At 39.3% G+C, this 22364-nt stretch overlaps 1 protein-coding gene across 3 annotated transcripts in view; it reads right to left on the reverse strand.

Annotated features, from left to right (window-relative positions):
- Positions 1–22364, reverse strand: part of SNX25 (sorting nexin 25) — a 235498-nt gene that overhangs the window by 9995 nt on the left and 203139 nt on the right. For all 3 annotated transcript variants that reach the window (XM_027837342.1, XM_027837343.1, XM_027837344.1), the window contains 3 exons: positions 17766–17930; positions 13602–13719; positions 5248–5314 (listed from right to left, as the gene is read on the reverse strand). In XM_027837342.1, the coding sequence (XP_027693143.1) occupies positions 5248–5314; positions 13602–13719; positions 17766–17930 (350 nt within the window). The remainder of the gene's footprint in view (positions 1–5247; positions 5315–13601; positions 13720–17765; positions 17931–22364) is intronic.

Consider the following 22364-nt stretch of genomic DNA (forward strand, 5'->3'; position numbering starts at 1 on the left):
AACCAAAACTCTCAATAGGAACATTTTACTCATTTAGGAATTTATGGTCTAGTGCACAGGTTTCCAAAGTGGGCAATCTCACCCCCTGGGGGGAACTGGAACGATCCAGATGGGCGATAGTAGCCTCAGGTGCAATTGGGGGGGCACTGGATAAAAATAAGGGGGTTTGGAAGCATAAGGAAAGAGAAGACAAGAAAAATTTGAAAAACCATTCGTGTGTGTTTCCGAGTTAAAGTTTTAGTGATTACATTATTTTCCAAATAAACACACAAAATGCCAGTTACAACTGATCAGCAGTCAAGTCTGACAGGTCTTAACAAGCAAGTGTTGGCAGGTGAGTGTGTCGCGCATTGTCAGGAAGTCCAGCATGCATCGGCAGGAATATGTGCACGTAATAACTTGTTTACAATATGATACTATATGGTTACATGATGTAATACTGTGTCATTAAAATTTCAATGCAGGAAAAACCCCACAAATTTACAATAAATTATTAAATTTAAGATGTGCCATTTAGAAAAATATATTTTATATATTTTTGAAATGATGTTAATTTAAAAAAAAAAACTGTTAAAGGGTTAAAGAAAGTAGATTTCCAGGGGGGCACTGAGTAATTTTTTTTTAAAAAGGGGCGGTAGGCCAAATAAGTTTGGGAACCTTTTCTAGCAGAAGGAGAGATCTGGGTTGACATCTCACCTCTGAGACTTACTAGCTATGGGATGATATGCAAGTCCATTAACCTCACCATAAAAGTTTCCTCATCTATAAAATGGGGATAATAATCCCTGTTGTAACAACCTCAGAGGATTGTTGTGTGGCTTCACAGGGATGTGGGCTGTAAAGCAGTCTGTGAATATTAAAGCTGTGTATAAGCATTCGCTATTAATATCATTGTTTATTTGTGCCTACTTAGATTCACAGAGAATCAGGATAGGAGAACAAAAGGGGTGCTTGCAGTAGTTAAAATATCACAAGGGGAACTGAAGCTAGAATTAAAAGTGGCTTACAGTGATCAGGAGAAAATACTGGGGAAAATTACCAATATAAACAATAAAGTAAGAAGCCAACAAATAGCAACAGAAGTAATTAGCAAGAAATTTAACATAGTCAACAGCCTCCCAGGCTTCAAAATGTATTACGGAACAATAATTATAAAAGCTATCTGTTATGGGAAATACAGAAAAAAAAAGTCAACAGAACAGAAGAGAAAACCCAGAAATAGACCCATGGTATAAGGGAGATTGTTACCAAGACCAAAAAAAAATGAGGAATAGAATCATTATTTAATCAAAACTATTGGGATGATTAGCTAGATCCACCCTGCAATAAATTCTAATTGTACCAATTGTATAAATATAAAAAAATTACTGGTTTTAACATCACAAGGACTGAAATAGAGACCTGGCTATAATACTTACTAGCTATGTGAACTCAGACCAATCATTTAACCTTTAAATTCAGTTTTTTCATCTGAAAATAAGGAGAAAGTTACCCTCCCCTTCCACTACCCACTTTATGAGATTGCTTTTTGGGAGAAAAGCACTTTGTAAACCCAAGAGCACCCTAAGAATGAGTGTGCCATTATTTGGTGTTTGAGCTAGGTGTGTTTGGTCATTTACTGAAGTTAAAATGGGAAGAGAAACGGGCAGTTTCTAAAGGCTTGGAAAAAGAAATCTCTTTTCCCAAGGCCTAAATGTCAGTAACTAAAGCAAAATGGTTTGCCCCAGCAGACTGAAAACAAAAGTGCTTCCTGAGTGGTGGGCAAATCTTTTATCGGACAAAATCCTAAAACTAAGATTTTTCTACTATAAAAATATGGGAACCCCCAAATATAATTAAATCACTAGAGCTATTTCCTCCTCCTCTCTTCACAGAGCACAGGTAATCATAGGTCCTTGAGGCTATGCCAGTGGGGCACAGGTGTTGGAGGGTAAAGGTGGAAAGACTTAGAGCCTCAGACTTGATTTAAATGACTTAGGTGTTATGGATCCATCTTACACCTTAAGAGATACTCAGTCTACACGCTTCAAGCTCTATACCATGACTGGTCTGTCACTCATGGACCAATCTAGCTAGATGTAGGGACATTCATCATCAGAGAGTTGGCCATGAAGTGATGATTACTGAGAGTGGGGGCAGGGGCTAACACTAGCCTGAAACTGTCTACCACATACCAGGGGCTATATGTAATTGAAGGAAGTAACCACACCGATGAATTCATGACTTTTTTTTGAAGCATTATAGGATAAAGCAGAATGCAAACTCCTTGAGAGCAGGTATCATTGTTTTGTTATTGTATTCCTAAAACCTAGTACAGTGCCTGGCACTGACTAGACACTTACTAAATTCATGCATAAACGAATGAATCAAGTATATTCAATGCAATATAACAAAAAGAAAATGTCCTTTTCTGTTCATGTTTCAATATATAAAAATTTGCCATATTTCTTCTAATTACATGCATTTATTTAAGTAGCAAGTGTGAATGAACATTTAACTGGAAATAATTTTACCACAAAATGCCATTATATTTTAAGAGGAAATAAAAAGTATTTATTTCCTCTTCAGAATAAATCTTATTGCATTTTTGGCATCTGAATCACATTTCAATTCTGGAGAAAGTCATATTTTCAAGTCTCATGAAAGATTTAAATTTTGAATATAAAGGCACTTAAAAAAAGACCTTTTACTAAAGCATAACAAATAAATGTCATCTAAAGGAATGTATTTTATTCAAACTATCTTCTCTTCTTGCATAATATCAAAACTATGCTTAATGCCATTATGTTCTAGGAACAAAAATTAATTGATGACAGAGATCTCCGGGGACAATGAAGAATAGGAAGACAGAACCCCCCAAAAGCTGCCTCTTTGACTAACATTTTAGAGACCAAAATGGAGATAACCTTTGACTAAAGCTCCTCAATCTCTTCCCCATAAAATAAAACTATATGAAATAACGTACTTCTTAATTTTATTAGACAGTATAACTCCATTAGGACAGACTAGGGATTAGCTAAACTTTGTGTCCCCCCAGTACATAAAATAGGAACAAATGAATGTGGAACAGGTGGGTGAATAACTATAAACACAACAACTTATGACATACACAAATTACATGGCAAAGGTGAAAGTATCATCAACTAGTTCTAGTAACTCAGTGAGTACTGAAGAAAGAATAGCTGATTGTAGAGATGACTGTTTTCAACAGTGTGTCTTCACAATATCACAACCCCTCCATGATGTAGACACAGATCGCAACCCCTTCAAGACCAAAGATTTTATGAGTTGCTATAGTAAAAGAAGGGTAGCTAAGTGATACAGCAGTTAGAGTGCCAGGCCTGGAGTCAAAAAGACTCATCTTCCTGAGTTCAAATATGGTCTTAGACACTAGTTGTGTAACCCTGGACAAGTCACTCGACTCTGTTTGTCTCAGTTTACTCATCTGTAAAATGAGCTGGAGAAGGAAATGGCAAACCATTCCAGTATCTTTGCCAAGAAAACCACAAATGGGATCACAAAGAGCTGGATGTGATTAAAAAATGACTGAACACACTTAGTAAAAGAATCAAACCAAGCCAAACTGAAATGAACAACACATGTCACTTCAGGGCTACATGCAGACTACAGCATGGAGAAAACAAAGCATATCTTGAGTTTCCATTCCATTCTGTTCTGAGTCTCAGTCACTGTAGCTTGGAGTGTGTGGACTAATGATCTCTTAAGGTATGAGGTGGAGCAATGACACCCAAGACATTTAAATTATGTGCTATGACTGGAAGAGAACTTCTCCAAAGAGAGCCCTTTGACCTTGGCAGCTAAGTTAATTTGATCTTTTACAGCCTCTGACCACCAAGAGGATAAGTAAGTCACTCACAGGGGCAAAAATGAGAGGAAATTCTCCTATGGATGTGAACCCCTATTTTAGCACTGAAAGCAACTGAAGAAACAAAGGTGTACCCAGCTGGGCCTGACTCAAGGCCAGTCTCTTGGTCATTTAGCTTTGATACTGAAACAGAATGAGCTACTTGTAGGTCATTCACAGTTAATGAAAAGAGATTTACCTAGCCATAGCAGGAGAAGGATATTCAAAAAGGCTATAAATTGAGGACCCCACTCATTCTGCTGTGAACCACCAGGCAAGAATCAGATCTCCCCTGGAGCTCTTCATGGAGGCTTTGTACACAGAAAGTAAGGAAGGGATGCCAACAGTCTGAGCCCTAAGTCCCCTGAACCAACCCAAGTCTTAAGCAACATCCTAATACCTTTTAAGGAAAAACTAACCTAACCTGTGTGAGGGGAAGGAGTAAAATGTTGTTCCTACTATAAAAGGTGACCGCTGGTTAGCACAGTGGACAGAGAAATGATGAAATTAGTAGATGTAAGTGAGGGAAGAACCTTGGGCTAGTTGTTAACTCCTCTTAGACTGTCTTCTCTAGAAAAATTAGTCAACCTGCTCTGGTTGGATGACATCTGAACTACTGGGTTCAGTTCTGGGTCCAATATTTTCAGAAATATGACCCTTGTACACACAAGTTGGAACAGGCAACTAGGGTAACAAAGGAACTTAAAACCATGGCACGTGCGGATGAGTAAAAGAACTGAGGAGATTTGGCTTGGAGAAAAAAGGACAGTAGAGATGATGACAGCAGCCTCAGGGAATCTGAAGTGCTTTCAGGCAGAGGAAAGACTAGACTTGTCCTACTTCACACCAGAGGGCAGAATGAGGAGCAAGGGTGGAAGTTACAGACAGGCTTTATATAAAGAAAAATTTCCTAACATCTAGAGCTGTCCAAAAGTGGAATGGGCTTCCTTAGGGAAAAATGAGCCCCCATCAGTGGAGGTAGTCAAGTAAAGACAGGATAGCTACTTGCTGAGGCTGTTATATAAAAGTTAGGACTAGCTGATTTCTAAGGTTCTTTCTAGGTCTAACATTCTATCAGTGCCTGGGGCCATATATGATTGTCCCATAAATTAAGTGGCCTGTGTAGGCACAGAACAGGGCACCACAGGATCATAAGATCTTGCATTTAGAGCTGAAAAGATCTCAGAAACTCTCAAATCTAACTCCTTATTTTCACTGATGAGGAAACCAAGGCCTAGAGAGTTTAAGGGACTTGCCCAGGATCATGCGGACAGCAAGCAGGCTTTGAACCCAGGCCCTCCAACTTCAGAGTCAGTGCCCTTTCCAATGTACCATGCTGATCTCATAAATTTCATATCCATATCAAAGCAGTTACTACTTACTTGTTGATCGTTCTTCCAAAAGTGACTTGGACTAGTGCAATTAGTGTCCTTCTCACCCATTTAAACACTGGAAGAAAAATCAGGATAAGGCATCATCACAAGATGGCATCACACTAATGCATTTCCTGCAACTGCATAGATAGATCCCTGTTTGCTCGACCTAGCCTAGCTGTTCCAACAGCATCAAGTGAGGCCAAGTAGGTCAATTAATAAACAAATGCTCTGATTTTTGCGGCAGCTTTTCCTTACAACAGTATTATGGATTACATACCTGCCTATGTTTGCATCTTATTCTCCAACTAGACTGTAAGTTTCATGAGGGCAGAGCCTGTGTCTTATTTAAACTTTATTCCTATTAAAATATCTACAAAGACTTTTGAAATTTGTGGAATGTTACTACAAAATATATATATAGATATATATATCTATATAGACATATAAATATCTATCTATATATATATATCTATATAGATATATAAACCACTTTCCAGGTCTCTCTTTTTGCCCATTCTACTTCATGTAACACTTATTTGTGTGTGTATATGTATGCGTAAATAAATAAATCATTAAGTGCCTACTATATGCAAAGCACTGAGAATAGAAATAGAAAACGTGGACAGTCCCTACCCCCAAGGAGCTCACATTATAACTGGGGAGACAACAGATATGGAAGGTTTCAGCTATGAGTCAGATGGAAAAGTCACATGGTCCTAGGGGTACAGTGGAAAAACAGATGCTAATTTTTTTTTAAATGTCATTTCCACTGATACAATCATATCACTTTCTAATGTTGAACCATTTTTCAGTACCAAGGACTTTGGTGGCAAGAACTTTCCTTTCTGGGTCTTCAGTAGATTTAGCTGTAGCACTTGCAGGAGCAGTTTCCATGCTGTATCTCCAAAGGGCTCACTTCCCAGGATGATGTCCGAGGACACTGGTCTGGAAGCATCACTATTCTCAAGGCTCTTGGGTTCAGGATCTTGGGTGTCACCATCAGGGTTTGATGGTTTGTGGCAGTTGAGGTGTTAGTAGAAGTTTGCCTTGTCTGGCACAGGCTGCCTCCTCTCTCTCCCTAAAAAATGTGTATATGGATACACACATATATATGTATATATGCAAGCACATATCATACATATATGTATATACATATATACATACATGTTATACACATATTATATATGTATAATATTTCCCCCTGTGGAATGGGAAGATGAGAACAATTTGTTCCAACAGCCATGAAAGTGACCGAAGCAGGCTCTGTGGAGTGCTTAGAACTTGGTCAGACATGAAGACACCAAGGTCATTCGCTGTATCCCAGGCTATCACCAGTCGTCTTGACTTTTGTCTTGCCATTGGACTTTGATGAATCAGAAAGAGAGAGTAAGACTGATGACTGTGCAACTCTGCCTCACTTAAATTCAATTCACACATGAGTTAAGACATCACCCTATGTTGTCACTGGTCCTCTTTGAAAATGAAAGACAAATAACAATCATATATGTGTATGTAATATATAACTTGTATAACCTTGTATTAAAGGTTATAATGTGAATATGAAAGGTGAGAAAGGTATAGAATTCAGAGGAGGGAATTATCACTTCTGGCTGGGACCATTAAAAGACCTTTGCAATTTCCTAAAGGCAATCCCACTCTCTTCTTTCATTTTAATTCTGGGCCCAACTCATTGTCATTTGCAATATCTGTCCAAGGTACAGATACTGATTGATGATTTTCTAGCCAACTGTATATCATAGTCCAAACAAAAGCCAATCTTCAACCCCTTGGTTCTTTCTGGGTGGATGGTTAAGTTCAGACTTTATTGAGCAATTATTGGTCTCATCCAGTAGGCTGTGATGTGTTCTACAGGTGGGTGCAAGCAGCAATTTAAATATGACAGTTAAGAAAAGAACCATCCACTCCACTTTGATCTTTACACAAGTAGAGCATAAATATGGGCTGAGCATCCAGCTCTCATTACAGCTTGGTCTAAGAAAGAACTGTTTTACCACTGTTCCAATTTGCATAGTGAAGCTAGAAAAAAAAAAATTGCAAACTACAGAAGCCCTGGATGAAATCACTGTGAAACATTTTCTATATGTGTTTTACTCCATAAAGTTCAAAAGCTCAAATGAAGAATCAGCTCTGGCTTTCTCTAATCAAGGCCAAAGAAGACCTTCTCCCACTGCAGAACCAGAGCATAGCACAAATCTAATAAAGCCCGTATACCCCTTTTCCCACAGCCAACCCTAGTTTCCCTTACATTGAGGAAAGGCCTGCCAAATGGGTTTTGCATACTGTGTTCTTCAGATATGGACAGGCTATGTTTGCTGTAGACTGCACTATACCAGAGTCACAGACAAACTCCTTGAAAGGGAGTGGGTTTTAACTCTAAAAGATATATAAACTCTGATCAATGCAACGACCACCTGTGATTCCAGATGACTCATGATGAAACATGCTGCCTACGTTTTTTGAACATAACCAACACGGGGATTTAGTTTTTCTGACTATACGTGCTTGTTTTTTTTTTCTTTTCAAAAGGAGGTGAGAAGGAAAGAACATAGATTTTCATTGATTAAAAACCTTTTTTTTTTTTTTTAAAAAGAAGCATTGGGGTTTCTTGCTCTGGAGTTTTTAAGGGTGGATGACCACTTGTCTGGAATGCTATAAAAAGATTCCCTCTTCAGGGACTGAGTCAGATAATATTTGGTCCTAGGGAACCTCTCAACTGAGGGGCATGGGCTTCTTGTGTCCCCTGAGTCTTTGTATCTACCACACATCATCCCTTAAGACACCCACCTGTTTACCTGATACCTAGATTCCCTTAACTAAGAAATGGGTAGTTTTATTACCATTGTTGTTATTATTATTATTAATAGATCACTGTGGAAGAGTTAATGATAAGTGATCCAACTGTTCTTACCAATGTGTCCAAAGGCATTTCATGGATGAAATCTGATGGGTGATTTTTTTTTTTTTAATCAACCTACATGCTTTTTAAAAAAGTTTTCTGCAGTATTTGGGGCTGTAGACCATTTGTTCCCTCCTTAGCAGGTAGCCATAAAATTAATTACATGGTAGAATTAATACAGCAGAAACTCGAGATGATGTTAATTTGACTGGAATTGTGAAGGATTTACAGTCAGAGAACCCAGGCCAAAATCCCCACTGTTACATGTTACCTGTGTGACAGACAAATTATTTAGCTTTCCTGAGCCTTCATTCTTTAATGTGTTGAATGATGAGGTTAGACTAAGTGGCTTCTATACTCCCTTTCACATCTTTCCAGTTCTAATTCTTATGAATTTGAATTTGAATCCTGGGTCTGCTACCTATGTGACCTTGGGGAGCTGACCTCTCTGGGCCTTTACCTTCCCATCTCTAAAACAAGAAAGCTGGACTATGTAAGTAAAGTTTCTTCCAGCTCGGAATCTTATGCTCTAAGGCTTCTGAGTCCATTTTCAACTCTGCAGTTTGGTGGATTCATGAAGATTTTGTACTAGGATTTTAAGAAGGAGGTGGGGGGATGGAGCGAAAGGTGGAAAATAATGAGTAACTATATCATATAAAAAAACTCCACAATAAAAATGATTTCTTCTAAAAAGGCCCAGTCTCCCAGACAACTGTGTTCTTAAAAAATACCAGAAAACTGACTAGAATTCAGAGAAGACTGGCATTATAGAGATCTGCTCATTTGGGGGATAGCATGAGGCCATGTAGGGGGCAGCTGGGTAGTATAGTGCATAGAGGGCTGGCCCTAGAGTTTGGAGGATCTGAGTTCAAATCTAACCTCAGACACTTACTAGCTATGTGACCCTGGGAAAATCACTGAACCCTGTTTGCCTCAGTTTCCTCATCTATAAAATGAACTGGAGAAGGAAATGGCAAACCACTCCAATATCTCTGCCAAGAAAACCCCAAATGTGGTAATAAGGAGGTGGACACTACTAAATTGATGAAAAAAAATGGGGCCATGTGAGGAGTATGTCTGTCAGGGATAATTAACAATCTCCCTATGCCTTTCTAGGGCAAGAGGAGGGGAGAGAGAAAGACATGATCCTTAGAGGATTCAAGAACATTCGCATTCAACAAATAGTATCTAACATGCTTGATTATCTGAGAAGACAGTTATGGTGACCCCTTTCTGTCTTTCTGACCTAAGAAATCAATCCATCAACAAGCATCTACTGAGGACTAACTCTATGTGAGACACTGGGGATAAAATGACAAAAGTGAGAGTCCCCGACTGTAATGACTCAATCAGCCTCTCCCCCTTTCTGGCCTGCTTCCTCCTCTCCTTTCCCCAACATGGAGCATGAAAAATATCTCCCTGCTCCCTCCTTTCCCCCTCCCCACTGGCCCCAGGCCTTAGCTGCCTTAAGAAAGCTGTTGTTGCAGCTATGACAAAACATTATTGATGGTGAAATTCTTTGGACTAAAGAACTCTATTTATTTTCTCCTGAAATGTCGGAAGCAGATATCCAAGTATGCAAATGGTAAGATGGTGTTCTATTGAGTTCTTTCCCTGGCTTGTTGTTTGTCTGAGGCAAAGTCACTTCATCTTCTCTATCTCAGGAAAAGATCTATCATCTTTCCTGGCTTTAAAAACAAATAGACAAAAATAAGACAAAACAAAAACCCACATTATAGTTTGTGTCTAGAGGATTCATGAAGTGATGAGCCAAGTTTCCTTGGGTTGGACTTTGATTGAGCACAAAATGTACAGTTTGGGGAAGAGAGATGGGGAACATTAACTATTTCACATAGTTCTGGTACTATTTAACAAATTACACCTTCTGTGACCAGAAAATGGAAATACATGGAGACAAACAGCTATTCATCTGGAATTCTCTGGCCTCACCAACATCCTTGATAAATGTATGTGACAGGGGCAGCTAGGTGATATAGTGGATAGAGCATCGGCCCTGGAGTCAGGAGGACCTGAGTTCAAATCTGGCCTCAGACATTTGACACTTAACTAGCTGTATGACCCTGGGCAAGTCACTTAACCCTATTGCCTAGCCAAAAAGAAAAAAAAAAGGTATGTGACCTTGGGTAAGTCATTTCTAGGTGGCATGGGGGATAGAGGATAGAAAGCTGGACCTGGAGTCAAGGAGACTTGAGTTCAAATTTCGCCTCTGATACTTACTACCTGTGTGACCCTGGGCATGACACTTAACCTCTGCCTGCATCAGTTCCTCATCTATAAAATGGGGATAAAAATAGAACCTCCCTTCCAGGGTTGTTGTGAGGATTAAATGAAATAAGATTTGTGAAGTGATTTGCCAACCTTAAAGTGCTACATAAATGCTAGTTATTATAATAATAATAATAATAATTATTATTATTATTATTTCACTTCTCAGATCCTCCATTTCCTCATCTGTAATATATGGACACTAACAATTGTGCTACTTACCTCCCAGGGCTATCATGACAAGTGAACTTTGTAAATCTTGAAGTACTATAGAAATGTGAATGGTTATTAGTCAAATGGATCTGTGATCTCATTGATTCCAGAGTTCCCTTTGGTGATACAGATCTCAAGGCATCCACACCTGCTCAGCCATGTGACTCACACCCATGTCCACCCAACATTCCAGAGACCTTCTTTACTTTCTCCCCACACTGTGAGGTCACCAGTGGTGCCCTTCAGACATCTACTTGTCATTCTTAATACATGAGTAGCCCATCTTCTCTTTCTGTCATACAATGCCTTGATGAATCCTTGCTTTGTATTTACTCCTGTTGTGCTTTGAAGTTCCTCTTTAGTTATATGTTAGGACATGCTTATCTCCTTCTGGGGCCTTTCCTCTGCCCTCTGGGTGATGCTTTGAGAGATAGTGGTATTCCAGGTCTCATTGCTACACAGCAACACCATTAAGATGTCTGTATTGAAAAAATGAGCCTTTGCTGTTATTGATGGGATCAATTGCTTGGGGTCAGGAAACAATTTGGAATTTCCTAAAAAGAATCCAGCACTTTCACCAACTCCTTTTAAACTCTGTCCACAACTCCTACTGTCTATCCTAAATGTACATACTGTTGGACAGTCTCCATAGGGTTGAAATCTGACATTCTTCATCCATTTGGTCTTTCCTGAGTGGATGGTTGGGCCGACCTCCATTTAGTGTTTCTGAATCTTTTCCAGGGCACTCTGCAATGTCTTTGGACAACACAATGTCATCCACATCTAACCAGTCATAGAGAATCTCTCTTTGGCCTGGACTCTGTGCTGGTTCTCCTCCATCAATGTGGTAAATACTTTTGGTGAGCATCTCCCTATTTGTGTCTCACTTGGTATTTATTATCAGCAAGTCATCAAAACACCTATTATGTGCCAGGAACTGTTCATAAGCACTGAGAAAACAAAAAAAGGTTGTTTCTGTTATATCTTCCAAATAATCCTGATTGATCTTGATCTAGTGATGGGAGATACCCTGGTGTAAAAGAGGCTGCAAATTAGTGTTTTGTCCAATTGAGTCACTTGAATTCTTTTTTCATAATCAACAAGCAAGCACAATGGGATCTTATACTCTCTACATCTTTCAGTCAATTGTGAGGTATTCCATTGTTGAACACAGTTCCCAAAAGCCTGCTTGTTCCCTACTAATGCCATCATCAAAGATGCACTTAATTTATGTATAAATAAAAATGGGACAGTAGACATTTAGGTCTTCAGCTGTTATTGTTTTCTCAGTCACTCTTTGGGGTATAAATAGGTTTAACATTTTTTTTCATGCCTTTGATATCTTCTCCTTTTGCTACCTTCTAATTGGCACCTCAGTGCTACATTAATTGAATCATATTCAGCACAACTCTTTTCTATATATCCCTATTCCAATCTGACCACTTTTCCCATCATTATTCTCTTCAGTGCCATATGAATGATCATCATTATCTTTATTATGTATTTGCCACTACTGTAATTTAATTGGACTAACTCACAGTGTACCTCTACCAAACATTACTCTGCCCTTCCCTCTGTCTATCCAAAGGCCTTACATTGAATGGCATGTAAGCTCCTTGAGGGCAAGAACAACTTCTTTTTGCCTGTCTCCCCAACACCTAGTACAATTCTTGTTCTACAGAAATATAGTAGGCATTTAACAAGTTCTTGTTAAGACTAACCAATTGACCCCTGAAGCCCTTTTAAACCCTGTGAAGCCCATGAAGCTGTTCTACCTCTTTTAGTCTATGCTGATCTTTCCTTTCTTTGAACCCCACACACTACTTTCATCATAATGCTTGTGTCACATAGTTTGACAATTCTTTGTTCTCTCGGCATTTCATGTACATTGGCTTTATCTCTTCAGTTTGGACTTAGTATCCCTCTTATACTTGCTCTTATTATGTACTATTTGACATTATGGTTATTCCAGTGTACATCCTTCTACTTCCCAGATTGCATCATCTACATCCTTAGGGAATAAGTTTTATTTATTACTGTATCTCCCCCTAGACCTAATCCAGGGCAGTGCACAGGAAAGGCATTTCATGAAAGGTTATTTAATTAAATGAATCAGCTGGATTTGAATAGAATGGTTGTTCCTACACGGCAGGAGCTACACAGCTCATATTCTATCATATCTGCCATTATGCCCATAATTATGCTGTGCACCTATATGCACATCTGCTCAGTCTTTACTTGCTGTTTTATCTGTAGAATGCTCTGGCTTGCTTAGAGATTGACAATTTTGTTTGCATGGGTCCTATCTCCACATCACAGCCCCTCCACACTTCAGTAGGTGGTTTTCGTTTATTGCTAGGGCCAAAGAAATCTATCACTCTATGGCCACCTCCTGGTGCTGAGTTTTCCCATTTCTACCTAGACAGGTCCTCAAATAGTAGACACAGTCTATCATGGAGCCCACAATCAAAGCTTTTTTAGCTTGGTAGGACCTCCTAGAGCTTAGGTTCCATTGGCATAGCATTTGAGGACTCAAGGTCACCTTCATGTCACAGTGGGACATCAGAGCAGGACTTTAATATCTTGGTCATTTCACAGAGTAAGAATGAAAAACATCAGTACTCAATAAAGTATCATTTCAGACACAACAATCCCAGAAACCTTTAAATTAGTTTAAAAATAAATTTTAGTGGATACGTATTTGTATCCTATGTTGTGTATTATTAATCTTCATATAACCCAGAAAAAAACCTCTGTACTTATAGCCCTGAAAATCAAAGCACTCTTTTGTTTCTGCCATTCAGAATAAGGTTCTAAGGAAATCAGAGCTACTTGATGCAAAAAATCAACTAGTTTCATCTAAGAATCAATGGACTTTTGGATTTTTTAATTTTAAAATTATCTCAACTACCAACATTTACTATGTACCAAGCAAGAAGCTTACTTCCTCGAAGCTCAAATATCTCCCCAATCAGCATGAAACATGGCTCAGCCAAAGCATCCTTCTTCCCATCTACATCATCACCATAGTCTGACAGGTCACTATCTTCTTCTGTCTCCTCCTGGGGATACAGTAAGATCACAGGTAAACAATTACTCATGGATGGGAATAAATATATCTACGTAGCTTCCTACATTTTGAATTCCTTACTGTTTGCCCATATTTTGTTCTGTAGCTTCCACTAAAGTCGAGACAAAGTGGTACATTGTAGCATAATGGGAAAGAAAACTGGAGTTAGTGTTGGAAGGGCTGGGTTTGACTCCCAGTTCTGCCACTCATGACCTCTATGACATTGGACAAATTCCTTCATGATTCTGGGCTTCAATTTCCTCATCTGTAAAGTGAGGAGATCGAACCAGATGGTCAACTCTGTGGACATCTTCCTCCACTGCCGCATGGTGGCACAGAGATAGGCCAGGAGAGAGCAAGCTTTGAGGGGTCCTACAAAGCTGGAGTTTTGAGGGATGGATGGAACAACAGGGTTTGGAGCTGAGGACCAGCCAACAGCCTGGCTAAGTTCAGCAAGGCTCATCAGGAGGAATATGGACACTAGAGGATGAATTCTTTTGGCCACAGCAAGTCACTAAGGGCATCCACTGAGGCACAAAGGGGTTAGGACCTGCACGAGCAGAAAGACCACTCACTTCCAGGTATAAAATCATAATCTTTGAGGTACTGAAGTAGAAGCTCTCCAGAAAAGAAGCCTCTCTTTTTCACACAGTCAGAAACTTGCTAATTTGCAAAAGGGTAGGCGGGTAGATAGGATACAGCACTAGACCTGGAGTCAGAAAAACCTAAATTCAAATCTAGCCTCAGATACTTATTTGTTTTACATTCTCATTGTTATTATTCAGTCATTTCAGTCATGCCCAACTCTTTGCAACCCCATTTGGGGTTTTTCTTGGCAGAGATTGCAGTGGTTTGCCATTTCCTTCTCCAGTTCATTTTACAGACAAGGAACTGAGGTGAACAAGGCTAAGTGACTTGCCAAAGTCACACAGCTAGTTGTATCTGAGGCCAGATTTGAACTCAGGAAGATGAGTCTTCCTGACTTCAGGCACAGTATCCTATCCACTGTACCACCTAGCTGCCCCAGCTGTGTAACCCAGGTCAAATCACTTAACCTCTGTCTGCTTCAGTATCCTCATCTATATACAATGGGGATAATCACAACACCTACCTCCTGGCTGCTGTGAGGATCAAGGGAGACAAAATTAGTAAAGCACTATAGAAATGTTTGCTCTTACTATGATTTTTTTTTAATTTGATTCAAGGATCAAAGTAATTAAGGTAATTTTAAAAGTCCTATGGAGTTAAGTCAGGGGATTAATAACAATAAAATTAAAAATTACTCTCATAGAGTTGAGAACAAAAGCACCATAAGATTTTGGAAAATTTAATTGGTTTTGAACTCAGTGTTTTTCAACTCAATACAAAGTGTTTTCAAATTAACTTCATTGTTTTTTAAGCCATGACTCAAGCTTTCCCAGCACCAGAGGCTGTGTTCATTTATAGGCAGAAGGTCTGGTTTCTGCATATGGGCCGGAACACGTGTGTGTACACTTTCTAATGTCATACTGTGAATTCTTCTCTGGGATCATAAAATTACTGCGTGAGAACTGCTTCTCACTTCCAGATCTTTCTGTCTAAACAAATCCAATCCAGCCTGATGGTAGAAAGGGAAGGGGAGGAAGGAGGACAGCTTTCAGAAGAGATGCCACATGGCTTATCTACTATAGTAAGAGCTGGGGGAGGGTAGAAGAGAAGTACTCCATTGGCTTAAAGACAAGGCAGTAATTTACTGAAGGATCAAACTTGGTAACTAGACTATGTAGTACTTGCTGTCCCTGACTCTGATCTCTTCCCATAATAATAACAATGATAACAACAGCAACAACACCTAACCTTTGTATAATAATTTAAGGTTTGCAAAGCTCTTACCAAATATTATCTTATTAGGTCTTTACAACAACCCCGGGAGGTTGGTGCTATTATCATCTACAACTGAGAAAATTGAGGCAGACAAAGGTTAAATGACTTACTCAGGATCACACAACTCATAAGTGTCTAAGGATGGATTTGAACACAGATATTCTTGACTCCAGGTCCAGCGCTCTCTCCACTGCACCACCTATGGTCAGATCTATCTTTACAAAGCACGGTTTTACACATGCCAACATTTCTCTCCTTTCTACTCAAAAGTTTTCAATGCCTCCCTATTAGAGCATAAAAGTCATACTCCACAGTCTGGTGTTCTCTACTACACTCTACATCTGCTGCTCTCACTGGTTTCAGCTCCACAGAACAAGAAGTCCTTCCCAGGATAAGCTCAGCATCTCTAATCTCATCATCAGGCTGTTAACTTGAGTAATGACTGGTACCACATCCCTCATCCCTTTCTCCCCTCTGACTGGAGGCCTGGAGGGCAGAGTGTCAAACTTCTTCCAGTGCCTTCCTTTACAGAGGACAGCAACTGGGCTTCTTGGTCCACTTCTCTCTACACTTGTTTCGTTTCTGGTTTCAACCCCATAGAAAAAGATGCTTCTGGTCTCTCCCCTCTACTGCTTTCCTCCCTTCTTTTGTGTGCTGTCTCTCTCCTCCCCACCATTAGGTTAGAAGTTCCTTGAGGGCAGGGACTGTCTTTTTTTTTTATTAATTGTATCCCCAGTGCTTAGCACAGTGCCCAGAACATAGTAGTTACTCAATAAATATTTAGTGGATTGGATTGGATTCAAGGCCCTCTGCTGTAACATTTTTTCCCCTACTACTTCCCTATATGAACTTCAGTCAAAGAAACTCATTGTTCCCTGAATATTCCATATGCATGCTTACTTCCACACCTTTGCCTCCTTTGAGTGTGCTCTACTTTCCTCCACATTTAGTCTAAATTTTATCATACTTCAAAAAGCAGCTTAAGTTTTCCCTCTTCTGTGAAAGATTTCCCTGATTATTCTGGGTCCTCAGTACCAACTCCTTCCCCTAAATTCCTAAAGTATATATTTTATATACTACTAATCTGTCCTTTTTTTTAAACACTGTATTTATTATCTTATTGGCATAGGGAATTCCCAGCGGGGAAATTCCTTCTACCATCGTAGACAGGCACAGAGGAGGTAAATTACTAGCACAGAATCATATAACCAATATGTGTTAAAGGTGGGACTCGAATCCAGGTCTTCCTGACCCTAGGACTAGCTCTCTAACACTATGCTAGGTCCCTCATCTGATATACAACATATAACAACAACAAACATTTCCATAAGTTTTTACCGTTTACAGCAGCACTTTTCTCACAATTACTTTAAGAAATAGATAGTGTCAGCATTATTATACTCATTTTTAAAATGAGGAAACTAAATCCCAGAGTAATTACAGGACTGGCTCAAGGCCATATGGCTAGATTAGTGGTAATGCTAAGTCACTCTTTTTCTCAGTCTGTTGATCTTTCCCTAATACCTAGTATGGTGCTGTCCACAAGTAGGTGCTGAACAAGTGGTTATTCCTGTTGCTGCTTGGTAAAGAAGGTCATGTGTGTTTAAGTCAGAACACCAGTAAAGTCTCCCTGGTGTTGAAACTCTTTCCAACAAGTAGCACCAACATTTCTCATTAATAGGGTATCTTTGATGAAGTTTTATTACTTCAGATGTATCTCTACGAATGAACTGGGTCTATCGTTCAATCATTTCAGTCCTGTCTGACTCTTCATGACCCCATTTGGGGTTTTCTCGGCAAAGATACTGGAGTGGTTTGCCATTTCCTTCTTCAGCTCATTTTACATATGAAGAAACTGAGACAAACAGGGTTAAGTGACCTGCCCAGGGTCACACAGCTAGTAAGTGTTAGGGGCTAGATTTGAACTCATAAAGATGAGTCTTCCTGACTCCAGACCCAGCACTCTATCCACTACATCACCTAGCTGCCCATATGGGCAGAACTGGGTCGCCCCATCTAATTTACTTAAAGTGTGAGCTCTCTGAAGGTTGGAAATGGTTGTCCAATGCAGTGGAAAGTCATAAGCAGAGGGTAAGAGTCATTTGATTTTACCCTGTCCTTTGAAAGATCAACCAGGGTTCTGTGTGAAGAAGCATTCAGACTCCCAGTACTCACCTCCTGATGGGAGAAGAAGTCACGAGGAAGCCTTTCTAGGAATGAGGACAATGAAAATGTGGATTTCTTCCCCTGCACATCAATAACCTTGAGGTAGTCAGGAGAAGGGCTCAAGAAGGCATAAAGTGCTTCACTCTGACATAGCCTTTCATCTGAGAGCAGTTTCTGCAGGAAAAAGAGAGTCACTCCTGTGTAATTATATGTATTTTATATAGATATCTGATATGTTCATGTTTGTCATGTCATGAAGGTACTTGTAAGAGAAAGCAAATAGGTAGAATTAAGGCAGGGTAGGGCAGAGGAAGGAGCACTGGCTTGAAAATCAGACAAACTGGCTTTGAATCTCAGCCCTATATAGTTTCGTATGTGAGTCTGCACAAGTCATTGAATGTCTTTTGACCTCAGTTTCTTCATCTATGAACAAAGAGGTTGGACCAGATGGCAAACTCTAAATCCATGGTTCTGTCCATGATTTCTTTCTCCTCAACCTAAAGTCTTGTCTTCTTCTGTGAAGAAAAAATGCCCAGACAAGTCCCAGTTATTTGAAGCTGGGTTATCCAAGGTAAATGATGCCTTCATTTTTTAAGGAATGCACAGTGTCCTTGCCTCATCCCCATATGGACAATTAGAATCCTCACTGCTGAATCACAACTCCAATTATTCTGCTGGCATTGCAAAAAATCTCTTTTCTCCTATTTTTGCACACAGTCAGTGTTCCAAAGGAGATGTATTCTGAGACCCAAATACCTCACCCTGTTCCAAGGGAGGATTTACAGGCTAACCCTTTTAGCCCATTGCTTTTTATTTGGGAGATGAACTCTATGTTCCCTTCACACTAAGGGAGGAAGTGGGCCAGGATCAGGAGGGAGAAAATGGAGCACATTTGTATACCCTTCTGTGAATCATCTTCCCACTAAATACAGCTGTTTTGTTAAAAGTGAATTCTCAGAATGTCTGTTCTACACCTATTGAAGCATCAGTACACACACACACACACACACACACACACACACACACACACACCCCAAAGACAAATATAACAATCTTCTATTTGGAGTTGTGCATATTTCTGAGTCTTTTCAATCATTGATTTTAAAAGATTGGTGGTTTCAAAGGCATGAATGCTCTGAGCCCTGAAATAGATTATGATTCCAACACACCTTAGCAGACAGTCTTCATGGGTTTCTATGACAGAAAATAATCCCTCATCTCCTGGCTGGACAACTTTCTGTTTATGAGCCTCTCTGAACTTAGCTGGGCTAGTCTTCAGACAAAAGACAAAGCTTCTTTCCATGAATAATACAGCCAATTGAAAATCTGGCTCTATGATATCAAGGTGCTATAAGTCTTAACACAATGGGAAAAAAAAAAGCCTTCTTAAAAAACAAATCACACACGCACACAACACACACGCGCACACACACACACACAGAGGGTATCAACACTTTGGGTTGTTGATACTGGGGACAGAACTAACACAAGCCTTATAGGCTGACTGAATTTCAGACTTCCACCATGTGGTTAGGCTATTTAGGAGTTATCATTCAATCTGTGGTGTACCTAGATCTGTAAGATACTGAAGGGCATTACTAATGAGATCTTATTGAATTTTCAAATTGGATCATTTGAAAAATAAATCACTGAAGTATTTAAATATCAGTTTCCATTGGATTAAAAAACTAATCAAGACCCTTTTTAGGATTACAACTTGCTGCTTTGAGGATTGCAATTTATTCTTTTCCTCACCAGCACTGGCTTAGATGGAGCCCATGGTGCCTTGTACTTGGAGCAAGATATGTAAGGCAGAAGGCAGTGTGAACAGAGTTCTGACTCTTGAATCAGATCACCCAGGTTCTTATCTCACTTCTGATGCTTATTCCCTGTGTGACCTCAGACAAAACACACAATTTCGTGGGGCCTCAGTTCCCTCCTTGTTTGGATTATGTGATGCTTGTGAATCTACGGTCAGGTTTCAAGATCTATGATCCTATCACCAGAGTTTGGATCTCACCTCTCCTATTTACTAGCTATTTGAACCCACATAAATATCTTCTCTCAGCCTCAGTTATCTCATCTACAAAATGAGGATCATAATAATATTGCTTATTTTAAAGGATTGTCAAGAAAATCAAACAAATTATTACAAACCTTTAAGTGCTACATAAATGTTAGCTCTATAGAGACGGAGCCTGGAATAGTCAACTTTGGAGTCAAAGACTGGGGTTTAAATCCTCTCTCTGAAGCACTTACAAAGTGACCATCGAAAAAGACACTTCATCTCTTGGAGCCTCAATTTCTTCCTCTATAAAATGGAGATAATAACTCCAATACCTACGTCACAGGACTGTTGTGAGGACCAAATGAAATCATGCATGGAAGGTGCTCTGCAAACCTTCAAGTGCTTTACAAGAAAGAAAATAAGCATTTATTAAATCCCTACTATGTGCCAGGCACTGTGCTAAATGCTTTACAAATATCATTTCATTTGATAAGATAGCTACTGTTATCATTATGGGCTTGCATATTTCAACCAAGCACTCAACACTAGCTTAACATCCATTTGTATTTTTCAGTAAGATATAAAAGCAATAGACAAACGGATAAAACATTCAGAGAAGGGAGAATTGTCTGCCCTACGATACAGAATATACAGTGAGGAACCCTCACTAGCAGGGACAGGAAGAACAAAGGAAAAGGAAATAAGGAATTCACAGCTATACACTGAGGTCTAAAATCTCATATGTCTCAATAACATACATTTTTAAAAGATTAAACCTTAAATTTACCTAACTGATTTAGCCAGATACTCTATTCAAATAGGTTTAATATTTTTTGAAAATTATTTTTTCTCAATTACATGTAAAAACAATCTTTAACATTCATTTTTGTTTAAATTTTGAGTCCCAAATTCTCTCCCTCCCTTCCTACCCCCTCCCCTCCTGGAGACAGTAAGCAATTCGATAGAAGCTACGTATGTGCAACCATGCAAGTATGTTCAATACTTCTAAGATGTTTGAAAACAGCAATAAAACAGTAATTTTAAAAATTTGTTGTCATTGTTCAGTTTTTTCAGTCCTGTCTGACTCTCCGTGACTCCATTTGCAGTATTCTTGGCAAAGATAATGGACTGGTTTGCCATTTCCTTCTCCACCTCATTTTGCAGATGAGGAAACTAAAGCAAACAAAGTTAAGTGACTTGCCCAAAGTCACATAGCTAGTAAGTGTCTGAGGCCAGATTTCAACCCAGATCTTCTTGACTCCAGGCTCTACCCACTGGGCCACCTAGCTAACCTATTTAAAGTTTAAGGTTTAAAAATATAGATTGACATGGCTGAAAAGAGCACTGGATCAGAAGTTAAGAGACCTGAGTTCTAAATTCCAGTCCTTGCCACTATTTAGCTGTGTGAATGTAGGCAAGTCATTTATCTACGCTGGGCCTTTTTCTTCATCTATAAAATGAGAGGATTGGGCTAGATGATCCCAAAGGTCTCTCCCAGTTCTGACATTTTATAGGTCTATGACCTATCTTATCATAGAACTCCAGAAGGTTAAAGAGACTTGGTCCAATCTCCTCATTTTAAAGGAAAAAAACTAGACCCTAAAGAAGTAAAATGACTCTTCCCAAGGTCATACAGCTGATCAGAGGCTTGAATTTTGGCTTTGCCAAAGTCTCCCAACACCAAAACATCCTTTTTTTTTCCTACCCCTGCAATAAAGAATAATAACTACTACTCCAGCTGTTCACTAGTTTCAAAAAGGTTCTATGTCCCAACAATTCATGGATTTGGCCTGAAGTGTGACACAATGGATACTGAAGATAGTAAAATCATAGAGCTGAAGCTGGACCTCAGAGGTTACCTGGTCCAATCTCTTCATTTTATAGATGAGAACACTAAGACTCAGGGAAGTTAAGTAATTTGGTAAAGGTCACAGAGGGAGCAAACAAGAGAAGCAAGACTTGAACTCTGGTCTTCTGACTCCAGAACCATTCCACAAAGTGCTGAATTTGAATCCTGTCTCATACCCTTGGTACCTGTGTGATCCTGAACAAGTCACATATCCTTTGTTTGCCTCAGTTTCCTTTCCTGTAAAATAAAGGAACTGTACTTGATGAGTTCTAAGCTTTGTTCCAAACCTAGATCTATGAAGTTGTCATTTAGAGCTGGAAGGGGTCCCAGAATTCATCCATTAAAAACCTCTAATTGTACAGAGGATGACACAGAGGTCTCAGAGAAGTTACATCAATTGTCCATTTTCACAGAATTATTAGGATTTGGTCCCAGACTGACAGACTCCAAATCCAGGACTCTTTTCTCTACACCATGATTATAATTATTTTAATAAAACATATGCATTTGTACTTTATGACAACTTTAGATTGTATAATCACTTAACAGACTCTCTATAGGAGCTGGATAGAGAACTGGGCCTGAAATGAGGAACATTCATCTTGCTGAGTTCAAATCCAGCCTCAGACACTAACTGTGTGACCCTGGGCAAGTCACTTAACTCTGTTTGCCTCAGTTTTCTCATCTGTAAAATGAGCTGGAGAAGGAAATGGCAAACCACTCCAGTATCTTTGTCAAGAAAACCTCAGAT

Source organism: Vombatus ursinus, unplaced genomic scaffold, assembly GCF_900497805.2.
Source record: "Vombatus ursinus unplaced genomic scaffold, bare-nosed wombat genome assembly UNPS02014821.1, whole genome shotgun sequence".
NCBI lineage: Eukaryota > Metazoa > Chordata > Mammalia > Diprotodontia > Vombatidae > Vombatus > Vombatus ursinus.